Source organism: Monodon monoceros, unplaced genomic scaffold (genome assembly GCF_005190385.1).
Source record: "Monodon monoceros isolate NGI ecotype Baffin Bay Population unplaced genomic scaffold, NGI_Narwhal_1 Super_Scaffold_11, whole genome shotgun sequence".
Lineage (NCBI taxonomy): Eukaryota > Metazoa > Chordata > Mammalia > Artiodactyla > Monodontidae > Monodon > Monodon monoceros.
In genome coordinates, this window is record NW_021703767.1 from 48999192 (window position 1) to 49015491 (window position 16300).

General features: G+C 39.1%; 1 protein-coding gene across 5 annotated transcripts in view; it reads left to right on the plus strand.

Annotated features, from left to right (window-relative positions):
* CEP97 (centrosomal protein 97) overlaps positions 1–16300 on the plus strand; it is a 39864-nt gene continuing 23564 nt past the window's right edge. For 2 of the 5 annotated variants that reach the window (XM_029214566.1, XM_029214569.1), the window contains exons 1-4: positions 1–106; positions 13969–14111; positions 14861–15019; positions 15922–16023. In XM_029214566.1, the coding sequence (XP_029070399.1) occupies positions 16–106; positions 13969–14111; positions 14861–15019; positions 15922–16023 (495 nt within the window). In that variant the 5' untranslated portion in view covers positions 1–15. Of the gene's footprint in view, positions 107–11549; positions 11695–13968; positions 14112–14860; positions 15020–15921; positions 16024–16300 lie in introns of those variants that run through there. The other 3 variants (XM_029214568.1, XM_029214570.1, XM_029214571.1) reach the window with 2 other exon arrangements.

A 16300-nucleotide genomic window follows, 5' to 3' on the forward strand; every position in this document is an offset into this window, starting at 1 on the left:
GCTGTACCACGCGGCATGCACCATCTTAGTTCCCGACCAGGGATTGAACCTGTGCCCCCTGAAGTGAAGCTCGGAATCCTAATCATTGGACCGCCAGGGAATTACCGTAAATATTATTTAAAAAAACAGGAAACTAAATAAATATTGAACACTAGTTAATGAAATACTTGTTGAAGTATATAGGGAGATACATCAAAAAACGAGATGGATGGAGGGGAGGGATAGATGGATATATATGTGATAAAATAAGTATAATAAAATGTTGATAAGAGAATCAAAGTGGTGGGTTTATGAGTGTTCCCTGTAAAGTTCTTTCAAATTTTCTGTATGTTGGAAATGTTTCATAATAAAATTTTGGCTAAATGAAGGGAGCCATCTTCTGGAAGAAACTGGTATTACCGATTGGCTCAAAAATGCAAGAGGAACGAAGCATGGTATTTATATGATTCAGAATGCAATAGCTGCTTAGTACTGTTCACATACTCTATTGGTTCTCACGCATGTGCCCAAGCTGTCTTCTTTGGCTGGAATCTTTCCTCCCTTTCACTGGCTAATTTCCTACTCAGATTTTATTTCCTCCAGAACAGAGGTTTGGAAATATTAAGTGTTTTAGGCTTCATGGGCTAAGAGGCAAAATTGAGAATATTTATATAAGTATTTCTATAACAAGAGAGAAAACCAATTTCCACAATATATCCATTGACAAAATTTAAAATATAATAATATTGAGTACGTTTTTGTAAAACAGATCTACTAAAGAATGAAATTCTTTTTGGGGAGGGGGAGGATAACATTTCTCTTAACATTTCCCTATCATCAAAATCAATTGCAAATATTAATCTGTTAATCCTGATCTCTAATGAGATTTTACAACTTTTGTCTTTGAAAAATGTCTTTTCACCCTGACAAATACTGCCATCAATCCAAGGACATATGATTTAAATTGAACATATTAATCTCTTGGAAGGCAATTATAGAATTAGACTATTTTCTTGATATTTTCCTTTTAGCATGTCAGATTAATTATTTCCAATTGAAAGTTAAGTGAAAGCTCCAAAATGCACAGTTAAATTGGTCTTGAAACATGGAAATTTTCTTTGCATTTGCATTGAGGTCTCAACAACACTACTAAAACTGTCATTTGAGCTCGGAAAAATATAACCACTGCAAATTTGTTTGAGAATGGACAGCTTCCTTTTTAACTTATGAATCAACTAACGTTAGTGATTATTGAAATGACTTTACCACAGAATAAGTTTTGCATGTAAGTGCTGCATTGTCCTTAGCTTGAGTTTGTTAAGAAGCATCATCACATGATCAAAATTAGCAAAAAACGAATCCTAAAGCCATTCAATAAGTGTTCCATAATAGTGGTTAAGGGAGGTTCTTTTCATTTGAAAAAATTTCAATCTTGGCCCTGAGCTAAAAAAAATTAATAATATAAAATGATACCACTGGTAAGTCATCAAACACTGTGTGGTAGGGCAAGTCAGGATATTCAGCTGCTATTTCTGACAAAAATTCATGGGCTGATGATGGTAAACCCATAAGAACAAATGAAGTTTATTGTTGACACCACTGGCTCAACACGTGGTGGATTCAAATGTTTTCCACAAAGAATCTGCTAAGTAATAATACAATGATGTTATAACCATAGGCTTTACACCTTACATTTTCACAAGTGTTGTAAATCTGTCAAACTAAGGCTTTTTCTACTTTTTTAAACAGAAGATTCCACTTAGGTGTATTGAATTAGTGTTTTCTCAACTTCTTTAAAAATATTCTCACCTGTTCAATGCAGCCTATTCATAAAGGCTAATTCTAAAGTCACTTGAAAAATTGACTCCTTGAATAAACAGAACAAAGGAGCAGTTTCAATAACACCTGTCAACTCATTAAGAGCCAAGGAAAACGATTCAAAATAATTAGGCTTCACTAAATAATTTAAATTGACTATTGATGTTCCCAGTGTTCTCAACACTTGAAGCAGCTGTTCTTACCTAAAGGCTAATGATCTTAAACAAGTTTATTTTTTCTGGATACATTTCTTCAGCTGCTGCAGTCAAACATCATTTAATTAACACACCATAAGTAAATGACTTTCCTTGCTTGCCTAACAAATGAGCCACTTGGAAATTACTTTGGTTGCAGCCTAATTTTCTTTCTCTCTCTCTCTCTCTCTCTCTCTTTTTTTTTTTTTTTGGTGAAGAAATTTTACTATGATGAGATATTCTATTTAATTTTTCTAACTTTTCTGTTTTCTGCGATTTGAATATTGTAATGACTGCTCAGTCTGGTAATGTCGACATATATTGTATTCTTTTAGCATATAGGTTCATTGCATAATAAACATAATGCTTTGCCATCTAATTTGTTAACAAAATAATCTGCAGTTCACAGTATCTTAAAGATGGAATATTTTAAGCTTACCATTTTCTTTTTTTTTGTTCTGACATGGTAAGTATATGCTGGTCATAAAACTAATAATAAAATGTCACAGTATGGCGATACACATGGCACATGAAATGCTGTCAAGTAAAAATGTGTTACTGTGGGCTTCCCTGGTGGCGCAGTGGTTGAGAGTCCGCCTGCCGATGCAGGGGACACGGGTTCGTGCCCTGGTCTGGGAGCCCCGGTCCGGGAGCCCCGGTCCGGGAGGATCCCCCATGCCGCGGAGCGGCTGGGCCCATGAGCCATGGCCGCTGAGCCTGCGCGTCCGGAGCCTGTGCTCCGCAGCAGGAGAGGCCACAGCAGTGAGAGGCCCGCGTACCACAAAAAAAAAAAGTGTTACTGTGATTTGTAGTGTGTAGCAGCACTAATAAGAGCTAAGAATGCTGCATATGGTCTCAGTCATGAGGACTCCGTTATTGTAGTGTAAAAGCAGCTGTAGACAATAGGTAAATAAATATGACTGTATTCCAATGAAATCTTATTTATGGACACTGAAATATGAATTTCATATAATTTTGTGTCATAAAATACTACTATTATTTTTTCCCCAGTCACTTAAAATGTAAAAACCATATTAGCTGTAGGCTGTACAAAATTAGGCACCAGGCTGGATTCAGCCCATAGTCTGTAGTTTGCCAAACTTTGCTAGAGAATATCTATGTAAAGTAGACGTTTGAGTTGATTATTTCATTTGAGTTTATTATTTCATGGAAGGAAATTTATATTTTATTTTTTTAAAATGTTATTGGAGTATAGTTGATTTATAATGTTGTATTAGTTTCAGGTGTACAACAAAGTGAATCACTTGTACATATACATATATCCATTCTTTTTTAGATTCTTTTCCCATATAGGTCATTACAGAATAGAGTTCCCTGTGCTATACAGTAGGTCATTATTGGTTATCTATTTTATATATAGTAGTGAAACAGGAGGGAAGGGGGTAGGGCACAACCTTTAAAACAATGATACAGCCATAGGACATGACAAAGACTGGTTAGAACCAACTGGGTCCAAGATGGCAGAAGATTTGACTTCCAGTAGACCTTGAGCCTCATTATATGCTCATTGTAATACATTAGCATGCTAAATGACACACCCACCGGCGCCATGACAGTTCTGAGGCCAGCCATAAAAGGTGAAAAAGTGGGCGGTGGCCCAATTCCTGGAAATTCCCACCCCTTCCCCGAAATAATTGGAATAATCCTCCCACTCATTAGCCTATGAAATTACCCAGCCCATAAAAACTAACCAGAGCATATTTCGAGGCTCATTCGCCTTCTGAGATGGTCCACACTTTATCTGTGGAGTGTGTTTCTTTCTAAATAAATCCATTTCTTACCTATCACTTCATCTCTGAATGCTTTTGTGCTGAGGCAAGAACAGTAGTGTGTATATGTCGATCCCAAGGGAATTTGTATTTTAGCTTAAAGAGATTATTAATATTCCTTCTGTATTATAGACTTTGTGTTGTAGTTAAATGTGAAAATCTTAGTGATTTCAAAGTTTTGAAAGTACAATTTCAGAAGAGAAAAAGTTAACACATATACTTGAATTCCTCAGTGTAGTAATATACTTTATATATTTCTGTTCGATAATATCCTCTCTTAACTGGAAAGGAAGAAAAGGTAAATTTCTTAAAAGTGCATGAGATAACCAAAAATAGGTCACAGGGAAATTTACAAACATATTACCTGAAAATAGCAGTCTCAAATCTATGTGCAGTATACATCCATTTTTGTTAAAAAAAAAATACGGGAGGCAGGGAATCTAGATATAGTCCCATAGATAAAAATAGATTAAAAGGCAACACAACATGTTAACAGTGACTATCTCAGCGTAGGGGAATTATGGAAGATTGTTATTTTTACTTTTTTGCTTGCCTGTATTTTCTAAGATTTTTACAGTAACATGTTTTTAAAGTTGGCGCATGCTACATTATTTTAAAATGGAAAATATATCCTTAAGGACAAAGAGAACATCTAAAGATACATTTAGACTCCTTTAGAGATTATTATTATTTTAAAATTTTATTTTATTTTTGGCTGAGTTGGGTCTTTGTTGCTGCGTTCAGGCTTTCTCTAGCTGCGGAGAGCAGGGGCTACTCTGTTGCCATGCGAGGGCTTATTGTGGTGGCTTTTCTTGAGCATGGGCTCTAGGCGCTTGGGCTTCAGTAGATGCAGCACGTGGGCTCAATAGTTGCGGCACATGGGACCTAGAGCATGTGGGCCTCAGTAGTTGTGGCTCATGGGCTTAGTTGCTCTGAAGCATGTGGGATCTTCCCGGACCAGAGATCGAACCTGTGTCCCCTGCATTGGCAGGTGGATCCTTAACCACTGCACCACCAGGGCAGTCCCTGGAGATTATTTTTTGCAAATTAAATTAGGTTTGAAAACTTGTGTAACATTCTGTGTACAAGCAACTGTGTAGGAAAGCTATTCTGATAATTACTGTAGCTAGATCACTTCTATCAGCTACACTGGTGTATGCCATATATGAGAGACACAAAATTCACTGATACTCTGAATTTTCTTTCTCTTCAGAGAAATTTTTTTCAGAACTGACTAAATTTTTCATACCTCTATCTGATGTCAATGGAGCCCCAAATGAGGTGGACCATCACATATAATTACAAAATGAAGGCTTTAGTATTTAAAAGCTACTTGGAAGTTGGTTACTTCTCTGCCTCCTGTATTAGCCAGGGTTCTCCAGAGGAACAGAACCAATAGTATATATAGATAGATAGATAGATAGAGAGATAGAGAGATAGATGGATATAGATAGATAGATAGATAGATAGATATAGATAGATATATAGATGAAGAGATTTATTTTAAGGAACTGGCTGACATGATTGTGAAGGCTGGGGTTTCCAAAATCTGCAGGGTGGACTGGCAGGTTGGAAACTCAGCAAGGAGCCAGTGTTGCGGTTCAAGTCCAAAGACTGCCTGAGAATTCCACGCTGTTCCAGGGAGGTCAGTCTATTGTTATATCTAGATCCTCAGCTGATTGGATGAGGCTTACCCACATTATGGAGGGCAATCTGCTTTACTCAAAGTCTACCAATTTAAATGTAAATCTTATCCGAAACACCCTCACAGAAGGCATTCAAAATAATGTTTGATGATATATCTGGACACTGTGGCCCAGCCAAGTTGACACATGAAATTAACCATTATACCACTTTTTTCTCTTTGTTTTTTTGGCTGCATTGGGTCTTAGTTGCAACACGTGGGATCTTCATTGAGGTGTGCGGGATCTTTCATTTCGGTGCGCGGGCTTCTCCAGTTGTGGTGCACAGGCTTCTCTGTAGCTGTGGCGTGTGGGTTTTCTCTCTAGTTGTGGTGTGCAGGCTCCAGGGCATGTGGGCTCTGTAGTTTGCAGCACACGGGCTCTCTCGTTGAGGTGCATGAGCTCAGTAGTTGTGGCGTGCGGGCATAGTTGCCCTGCGGCATATGGAATCTTAGCTCCCCGACCAGGGATCAAACCCAAGTCCCCTGCATTGAAAGGCAGATTCTTTACCACTGGACCACCAGAGAAGTCCCTACACCACTTATTTTTAAAAAATGAATCATGTTGGGGGGGTGGGGTAGAGAGTAAAACTACCACTCTTATAAAAATGAACTTTTTGAGCTTTTAAGCACTCATAGTGTTCCAAATATAAATTAAAATTACAATTTTTTATTTAAACATTCACTTAATTTTCAGTTGGAAATATGATGAATCACTTATATAGGTTTCACTGCCTTTTAGAAGCACTTCAAAAGAGATGATGAAATAAAGCTGTCAAGGATTTCTTTATTATTCTTTTTTAAAAAAAATATTTATTTATTTATTTGGTTGCACCGGGTCTTAGTTGTGGCTCCAGGGCTCCTTAGTTGCAGCACGTGGGCTCCTTAGTTGTGACGTGCGAACTCTTAGTTGCGGCATGCATGTGGGATCTAGTTCCCTGACCAGGGGTCGAACACCGGCCCCCCTGCACTCTCCACTACGCCACCAGGGAAGTCCCTCCTTTATTATTCTTTTAAACAAAAGTCATCTTCTTCCCAGTTAGTTAGGCAAAGTCACCTGAAAAGTATTTCACAGTGCCTTTATTCTCTTTTTTTTAAAAAAATATCTTTATTGGAGTATAATTGCTTTACAATGGTGTGTTAGTTTTTGCTTTATAACAAAGTGAATCAGCTATACATATTCATATATCCCCATATCTCTTCCCTCTTGCATCTCCCTCCCTCCCACCCTCACTATCCCACCCCTCTAGGCGGTCACAAAGCACCGACCGAGCTGATCTCCCTGTGCTATGTGGCTGCTTCCCACTAGCTATCAGTTTTACATTTGGTAGTGTATATATGTCCATGCCACTCTCTCAATTTGTCCCAGTTTACCCTTCCCCCTCCCCGTGTCCTCAAGTCCATTCTCTAGTAGGTCTACATCTTTATTGCTGTCCTGCCCCTAGGTTCTTCGTGACCATTTTTTTTTTTTTTAGATTCCATATATATGTGTTAGCATATGGTGTTTGTTTTTCTCTTTGACTTACTTCACTCTGTATGACAGACTCTAGGTCCATCCACCTCACTACAAATAACTCAATTTCATTTCTTTTTATGGCTGAGTAATATTCCATTGTATATATGTGACAGTGGCTTTATTCTTGAAATTTATTTTTACTTTCACCTCTTCTTTTTCTCAGATATTAGCTGATATGTTATATGGGGGAAAATAAAATAAAATATTTAGTATCTCATCTTGAGATGGCTAACTCTTCTAAATTATTTTGGCCCTGACGTTTCATGCTATTTGGGATCAATTCTTCAAGACTGTTCTGTTGGCCTTCCTGAAATCTCACTACTTTGGAGAATGGTGGGCTGGCAGTTTACATCCAGAGGGGTGGTGGAGACAATCATTCACTGGTTCCCCCAAACTATTTTATTTTCCTCTCCCAGAGAGAGCTTCCTATTTGTTCAGCACTAATCTCTAGACAGAAGCCCAGCTAGAACCTCCTTATAAAAATAAAGCAGGGGCTTCCCTGGTGGTGCAGTGGTTAAGAATCTGCCTGCCAATGCAGGGGACAGGGGTTTGAGCCCTGGTCCGGGAAGATCCCACATGCAGCAGAGCAACTAAGCCCCTGTGCCACAACTACTGAGCCTGCGCTCTAGAGCCCACAAACCACAACTACTGAAGCCGGCGCGCCTAGAGCCCATGCTCCGCAAAAAGAGAAGCCACCGCAATGAGAAGCCTGTGCACCTCAATGAAGAGTAGCCCCCTCTCGCTGCAAGTAGAGAAAGCCCACCTGCAGCAACAAAGACCCAATGCAGCCAGAAATAAAAATAAAATAAAATAAAAAATAATAAGGCAGAGTAGTTAGCCCCTCCATCCAAATATTATTGTAGAATTTTATTACTGAAATTCTTTCACTGTGGTTCTGAACTTCTTTTTGATTTACAGACCACTTCGATAATTTGAAAGAGCTGCATCTCCTCTTCTAGATGAGTGCACAGACAAAACACTTGAAACTATGTGTATAACCTTGTGCACTGTTTGGTTTTTATTATTGTGTGTGTAACACCTATTAAATAATGATAACTAATAATGAGGAAAGTTAATGCTCATTTGGAGCTTCTAGATAACCCGTGATGAAATAAAATTCATATTTTATGGCATGACAAGAAATTTTAAACATAAAATTTTCACTGCCCGTTTGGGCCTCCTTTAGTGTGTATTGTGCATCTGCATTAACCAGACCTCCTTAGGAGATAACCTTCCTTCTTAATCTCACACAAGGTCACAACTCCTTAGAAGATAACCTTCCCTCTTAATCTTGTAAGGGGCCACGATGGCCCCCTGTGAGTACAAAGTACTCGCTTTGTACTGTAGATATGGACTGTGTAAACTGTCAGTAATACCTAATTTGTCTCAAAAACTTATATAACTTTAGGGGAAACACTGGCTGACGCCACCCGCCCTGGCCAGGCACCACAGTAACCATTTGAATGAGTTATCTTAAACAGGATGACCTGGTAAGGAACATGGAATTAACAAGCCACCACCGACTGGAAGAATTTGGGAAAGGTCAAAAGGAGACACAAGTCCACGTGTCCTACCGACCTCCCAGAATCCTCCTCGCTGGAATCTATCTTGGCTGAGTGATGCGTGCACCACCAGGAAGGACCCTGAGTCAGAATGATTGGCCAGAGACAACCTGGAAACTAATTCTATCACCATAAAACCCGAGATTAGGAGCCACATGGCAGAGTAGTTCTCCTGGGTTCCCTTACCCTCCTGCTCTCCACCTAGGTGCCCCTTCCCAATAAAGTCTCCTGCTTTGTCAACATGTGTGTCTCCTCGGACAATTCATTTCCAAGTGTTAGACAAGAGCCCTCTCTCAGGCCCTGGAAGAGGTCCCCCCTCCTGCAACATAACCATGCTTTGACCTCTCATGGACAGAAGAGTCCTCAGAGCTTTTTGGGTTACAATCATCAGGTTGACTGGAATAAAATTTTCCACTTCGTTCTTAGATCGACTGTTGATTAAGTTTTTCATTGACACCCATGAACTGTTTTTTCACAGTTGGTAGTCTCTCCTTCAATGTCACAGGTCATAGGTAAGAGAGCAGGACCATAAAAGTCTACCAATGAATACTAACCAGAGAAGAAAACTTTTAATTTTGTACACCTAAACTTTCATATAAATCACAAAAAAATCATGTAAAATACTTTTATTGTAAAAATAAGGCACATTTTCAAAATCTTTAGTGTCAAAATTCTTTAGATTAATAACTTCTTAGTTTTAAAACTTTAAAACTTCAAAGTTATTATTATATTTACTTCTTTCAAACATAAGATGTCATCCTAATTAGAAAAACTCCTTTATTTTGTCAAGATAAATTGCACTATCCAAAATGTTCCAGTTTTCTGTCTACCTATTCACTTAACTTCATGTTACCTAAACTTGTACATAATACTCTCCTGAAACTGCTCTGTTTGTTAAAGGTTACCATCCCCTATTACAACAGTCTCCTTCCTGCCACTATTCTGCTTTTCAATTCATCCTTGTTTCATGAGCAGTTTAACCTTTCTAAAACACAAGTATCATTTTGTCATTCCCTCAATCAAAAGCGCCAAGTGAAAACTAGTGGAATGAATGGTGGGAAGTAGGGTGAGGCCAGATTATGGTTGCCCTGGAAAGTTGAATTTCAAGAGGGAAGTTTTTAAGGAGGGGATTAATATGATAAAAGGTGTTGTTTTACTTAGATCATGCCAGTAGCAGTGAGCAGATGAATTAGAGATGGGAAAGATGAGTCGGGGGGATCAGCTGTTGCAGAGATCAAGTACACTGTGCTGATAGGAGGGAAAGTCTTTCTTGTGGGGCCTAAGCCTGCCAAAAAATGCTACCTTGTTGAGAAGTTCATGGTGTTGGTTAGTAGACTGATTGGAAATTGATCAGAGTGTGCAGTGCAGGGTTTAACATATGCACAAAATGAAGCAATTTAGTTAAAGTGTAGCAATTTGATTTTAGATGCAAAAGCTGTATCTGAAGCACAAAAGTTTCCATGGTATGATTTTAAAGGGTTGCTGGCTCACTTGGGCATGTGCCCAGGATCTGTGGCCACTCTCTTTAAGAGCTATGACTATACTCAGTTAACCCCATGAAGAGAATCCTTTGGCCCTTTCCTCAGGATCCCAGGTCAGACAAACCAGACAAAACTCTGGTTCTGCTATTGATGTAAACTTGCAGGTAGCTGTGCTCCTCAGGTACCTTCTGGGCATCCAGGACTCCCCCTCCCAAGTCATTGCCCTGCAAAATTGGAGAGAACTGTAAACCCTTTCTCTCTCCCTGAGCTGGAGACTCGCCTCAGTCCTCACCAGCTGTTCCAGGGAACAAAGGTTAGTAGGAGACAGAATTCAGGCTTGCTTTGTTCTTACACCTATATAGTAAGACTGTACTTTCTAGGTAAGGGGTCTCTTGGTTAGAAGAAAAAAATTCCTAGTCTTAATTCCCTCTTCAGAGTTAAGAAATTTGTCTTCAGACTAAAACAGTGGGAAACAGAGTTAAAAAAAAAAAAGAATTAAAGCAGGTGTAGTCAGAGAGATAGGAGGAGGACTCTGGAAGGAGGGAATGCTCACAGAATCAATTGCCTGGAAACCTAGAAGCGTGAGTTATGGGGATTTTGTTCAAACAAATTATCAGAGATTTTGGACACTGCTGTTTCAGAAAGAGGGGAATTCAGAATAAGAGGGAATGAAGGAGTGGGCAGTAGAAATTGGAAGCTCCCTCTCTACATTGTGTGGTGCTATCAGGTTAGTTTCATTACTACCTGCCTCCACCTGCAGCCTGTACTGTCTTTTCGTCTTCTATATACTCCTGAACTGTTTAGAGTCTACCCATCTTTTAAGCCTTAGCTCCGTTTCACTTCCTCCTTTAAGTCTTCTCTGAAGATTATAGTTTCTATTTCTTTCTCCATTTCCTGAAAGCTTATTGAGTTCATTGCTACAATCACACTAGTTAGAATGTAATAGTTGTGTCAAAAGTGTAAGCTTTTTGATATAGCTAGATCCTCTCCAGCAAGGCAGTGTAATTTTTGAGTTTGGACACTGTATTGTAAACTTCTTTTGTATACTCTCTGGAAAAATTCTGGGTTTATACCTATTAAATATACTCCCAGGTCTAAAGTTCTGTTAACTATTCAAGAACAACCACTTAAAAATACTGTATAAAAGCTTCTATCTCAACATGCTTAAGCTAAATTTTCAAATAAAATGTATCTATTTTGACTAACTCACAAAATCGCCTATAGATGAGTTGAACACTCTCACTTATTCAGAATTGTCAAAAGAAGGGACAGCCCCTATTGCTAGAAGTCTCTAGCAATGAGTCCTCAAATTCGGTCTGTATTGAGTAGTGACTTTATAATCATCCCGATGGTAAAAGTGTCAAATTTCGAAAACACCTAGAAAAGAGAGTAAAATGATCATTTAACAATAGCCTGCTTCCCTGCCAAACAAGGGGAGTTGACCCGGTTTCCAAACTCACTTTGGCTCAGATTCTAACCCGGGTTTCGCATCGTTAGTTGTAGGCAGCCAATTGGGCCGTTTGGGTGCCGTGCATCCTGGGATCTGTAGTCTCTGGCTTCTTCCTCCCGACTACGAGTTCCACCTAGCAGTCGGAGGACGGTTGCTTGGTATTATTAGCAAGCAGGAAGTATGGCGGTGGCGCGCGTCGACGCGGCTTTGCCTGTTGGAGAAGGTAAGGCGATCCCCACCCCTGGGTCCCCATGTTTACTCCATAGAACTGAATTATTGTTACCTGGTGGAGAGAAGAAGACTGGGTTTAGGGGTTCAGTTCTGGACCAGTTCTTCTGATGTGGGGTTGTGGGCATCGCGGAGGCGCGCTGCCCTCTGGGAGTTGAAGTCCCCTGGGCGCTGCCTGGCTCTCCGGCGTCGCAGCGAGGGCCAAGCGGGGGACTACAAGCCCCAAGAGACCTTCGCGCTGCTCCCGCGCCCCTGAGGATGCCTGGGCGGTGGGTTTCTGGCCGCCGCGGTAATCTTTCTTGGATGTTTACTTTGAGTTCTGGGTGCCCAAGTGAAAACTGCAGAATCTCCCCCTTTCCCGTGGATTCCTAGAAAGTTCAAGAAAACCCTGTCTCAAACACAGCTCTCTAGATTGACGTTGGGGGCTTCCCTGGTGGCTCAGTAGTTGAGAGTCCGCCTGCCGATGCAGGGGACACGGGTTAGTGCCCCGGTCCGGGAAGATCCCACGTGCCGCGGAGCGGCTAGGCCCGTGAGCCATGGCCGCTGAGCCTGCGCGTCCGGAGCCTGTGCTCCGCAACGGGAGAGGCCACAACAGTGAGAGGCCCGCTTACCGCAAAAAAAAAAAAAAAAAAAAAAAAAATCTATATATAGATAGAGATTGACGTTGGACCCTTTCTTGGAAGTGTCCGGTGGCCGTGATAAAATCTGGGGGTTATCCAGAGCCCACAGTTCTCCATGCCTTTTTCCGCACACCGGGTCCTGGGGTATAGCTTGGTCACTGCCCAGCGGAACGCGCGGCGTGGGTGCTTTTGTAGGTGCCGTGTGAGCGGAGCTCCTTTGTTTTGGTTACAGTTCGGAGGCTCTGGGTCAGGGTCAGGGCTGAAGGTGAATTCCCGTCTCCACCGCTTAGGTCTGGGGCTCATTATCTAGAAGGGAGAGTCTAAGGGGTCTCTCGATCCCTTTGAATTGTGTGCAAAGGCTATGCATTTTCCTGGGACGGTATATATCTTTCACCAAATTCTCAGAATCGAATGACCCCCTCTCCCCGCCCCAAATGCTAGAAGCCATTAGACAATGGAAAAACGTTGGTTGAAACTCTTCAGGAGAGCAATCTCGCATAATTATTTCCCGCAGTAATCTTAATCTGGGTAGAAATATGAAATTGGCAGTTTCTCTGGCCTGCCCCCTGCACAATCTATCTATTTGTGATAGATATCACAAATCTATCTGTAGCTCTTAAACTCCACCTCCCCAGCCCACCATGGCAATGTACTGATAATAATAGTTAACATTTATACAAGCACTTTTTATATGAGCAAGACTATGTTCTGAGTGCCTTTTTTTTTTTAATTATCTCATTTCCTTTGTAGAACAACATTATAAGGCAGGCATTATTATCATTCCCATCTTACAGAGTAGAAAAGTGAGCCCAAAAGAGATCAATAACTTGCCCAAGATACCACAGTGATTAGCTTAGTGGAGCCAGGATTTGAACGTCTGTTAAACATACCAAATTACTTTATTGAATTCTGTGTGCCAGGAATGGGACTAAGTGCTGTTCATATGGTTTCTCTTTTCATCCCCACATCAATTTAATGAATTAGGTATATTATTTCCATTTTGTAGATAAATTAACTATATTTTGATTTTCAAAATAGTTTGGGCACTTTATGATATACTGATATTGTAAGCACATTGGTCTCTATCAAAAGATTAGTTACATTTAAAAAATACTGTCATTACTTAGGCACAAAATATTGAAGTAATAGTTTACATTTAAATGTGAAGATGGACTTCCGTAGTGGCACAGTGGTTAAGAACCTGCCTACCAATGCAGGGGACGTGGGTTTGAGCCCTGGGCCAGGGAGATGCCACATGCCATGGCGCCCTAGAGCCTGTGCTCTGCAACAAGAGAAGCCACCGCAATGAGAAGCCTGTGCACCGCAACTAGAGAAAGCCCACGTGCAGCAACGAAGACCAACACAGCCAAAAATAAATAAATAAATAAATAAATTAATTTAAAAAAAGAAAGAAAAGAAACTTGAGTAGAATATCACAAATCTAGGTATAATTTGATATTTCTAAAGGAAAATGAATAATTTCAATCTGTAGTCACTTAGAAATTGATTGCTTTAGTTTTTAAAGCTTGATGTTTATTATGCTCTAGTGTTTTCTAACTCTAAATGTATAAGATTTTATGAGTATAATTTTATCCCTATGCTCAGCTGTTGTAGTTGTGTTTTCTAACAGTTTCCCTTCTCTTTTCAAGGATCAGTGGTCAATTGGTCAGGACAGGGGCTACAGAAATTAAGTCCAAACTTACCCTATGAAGTTGATATTCATACTTTGATTCTGGATAAAAATCAGATTATTAAATTGGAAAATCTTGAGAAATGCAAACGTTTAATACAGGTAGGTATTGCTATGTGGGGGAAATAGTTATATAAGACCAGTTTATTATTATACAAAATGAAAGAGTAAGATAACAAAAAGTAACTCTGCAAGCCTAGAAAGCAGTAAATGTTGCCTTAAATTTTTAAAACTTTTAATAACAAATAAATTTATTTAATGAATAAAATAATTTAAGAAAAAATTTAAAAAATTAATTTTTACATGATGATTATTAAGTGATGCTTTTTAAATTTCTACTGAAGATGAACACATTTTTGCTGCCTTTAGAGTAGACTAGAAAAAAGCGTTTGTTAAAAAAGAAAACATTTTATGTTGGCAAAATATTGTGTTGTTAAGATAACCTTTTATTTCATGGTGGGGGTAAAGAGTTGATTAATTCATTCCTTCAACAAATGTTTATTGGGCCCTTATGTGTCTGGTACTGTTCTAGATTTTGATGGAGATAGTGAAAGGACTCTGTTATTGTGGAGTTTACATTCTCAAGTAGTTGCTGTGTTAAAGATGTTTTCTTTTAGTAGTTGGAGGAGGTCTGATTGCTCAGCTTTATCTGTATTTTCCACTGCTTAGGAATGACAACAACAACTAATAGTTGCACTGCAGAATTTTTAGACAATATATGTGAAAAGTACAAACTGGGTTTGTATATTTGGGAATGTTGGGCCATATAAATAAATCTTTTTAACCACCCTAATGTGAAAGTAATATTTATATTTTACTCCTAAGAATAATGGTATGTTTTCTTTCCACAGTTGTCAGTGGCTAACAATCGGCTGGTGCGGATGATGGGTGTGGCCAAACTGACCCAACTCCGGGTATTAAATTTGCCTCATAATAGCATTGGCTATGTGGAAGGCCTAAAGGAGCTAGTACATTTGGAATGGCTGAATTTGGCAGGAAATAATCTCAAGGTGAATTGTTTCTTTCTTTCTTTCTTTCTTTTTTTTTTTTAAGTAATTAGGTTTTTTTTTTACTTCACAAAAGTATTTGCTGTGAAAAAGAAATTTAAGCAGTATAGAGAAAATAGAATAAAAAGTGAAAGTATCCACTCCCCTTCCCCAGAGATAATTTCAGTTAACATAAACTGAAAACAAAAATCTCAGTTTGAAAATTCATGCTGAATTAAGTTTTATGTACATGTTTGATGGTACAGTGGAGAATATAATGTTTTAAAAGTCAGGAGATCTGGCTTCTAGTCCTGCTTCCACCACTTAGTAGCTCTATAATTTGGGGTAAGTTAATAAATATTTCTTGTCTTATTTTTTGATATGCTAGGTAAGGGAACTGGATTAAATGATGATAACTGACTTCTATTGAGTATGTAATGTGTGCTAAGTACTATTCTAACCACCTTAACAATTTTAACTTATTCAATCTCATGACAGCCAATAAGGTAGGTACAGTCTTTATGCTTATTATATAGATGAGGAAACTGAAGTACAGAAAAGTTGAGTAACTTGCCCAAGATCACACAGTCAGGAAGTTGCAGAGCTAGGATTTGAATCCAGGCAGTTTGGCCCCATTGTTAAATTGTAAAGTCTATGTTATACCAACTGTCACATGTCATCACTAAAAGTTTCTTTAAGCTATAAATATCTGACTCTACTCTTAGAGAGATAATGAAGGTAGAAACTGGCTATAGAGCAGTATGCCAGATTCTGTTGGCACTGCCTCTTTTTTCTCTTGCTAAGCCCTGCTCCTCTGCTTCTGATAATGGGCAGAGGAGGCAAGAGGCTCAGCTACAGGAAATAGAGAAGAATTTCATTTTTTGATTTCATGTGCGTGAAATAATGTGATCCTTTTCTTGTAATAGGCCATGGAACAAATCAATAGCTGCACAGCTCTTCAACACCTCGATTTATCAGACAATAACATACCCCAGATAGGTGATCTATCTAAATTGGCATCACTGAAGGTAAATGTGTTTTCTATGTCATTTCTGAAATTTTATACTAAAATACCAAGAGAAAATAACCTAATTGATCTAAAATCAGCCTGCTGTTATGAAGAACAGATAGTGTTCATTATGATAAAAATTCTATTAGAGTACCAGAAATTAAGTATGGAACTTTTTATTGTTAATTTCTATAATTGATTTACTTTAACTAAAACTGGTTGTTGTAGTTAAGGTTAATTCTTATTTACCATCCAACAAACATGATGAAATTCCCTTCATGCCCAATCAGCCAACG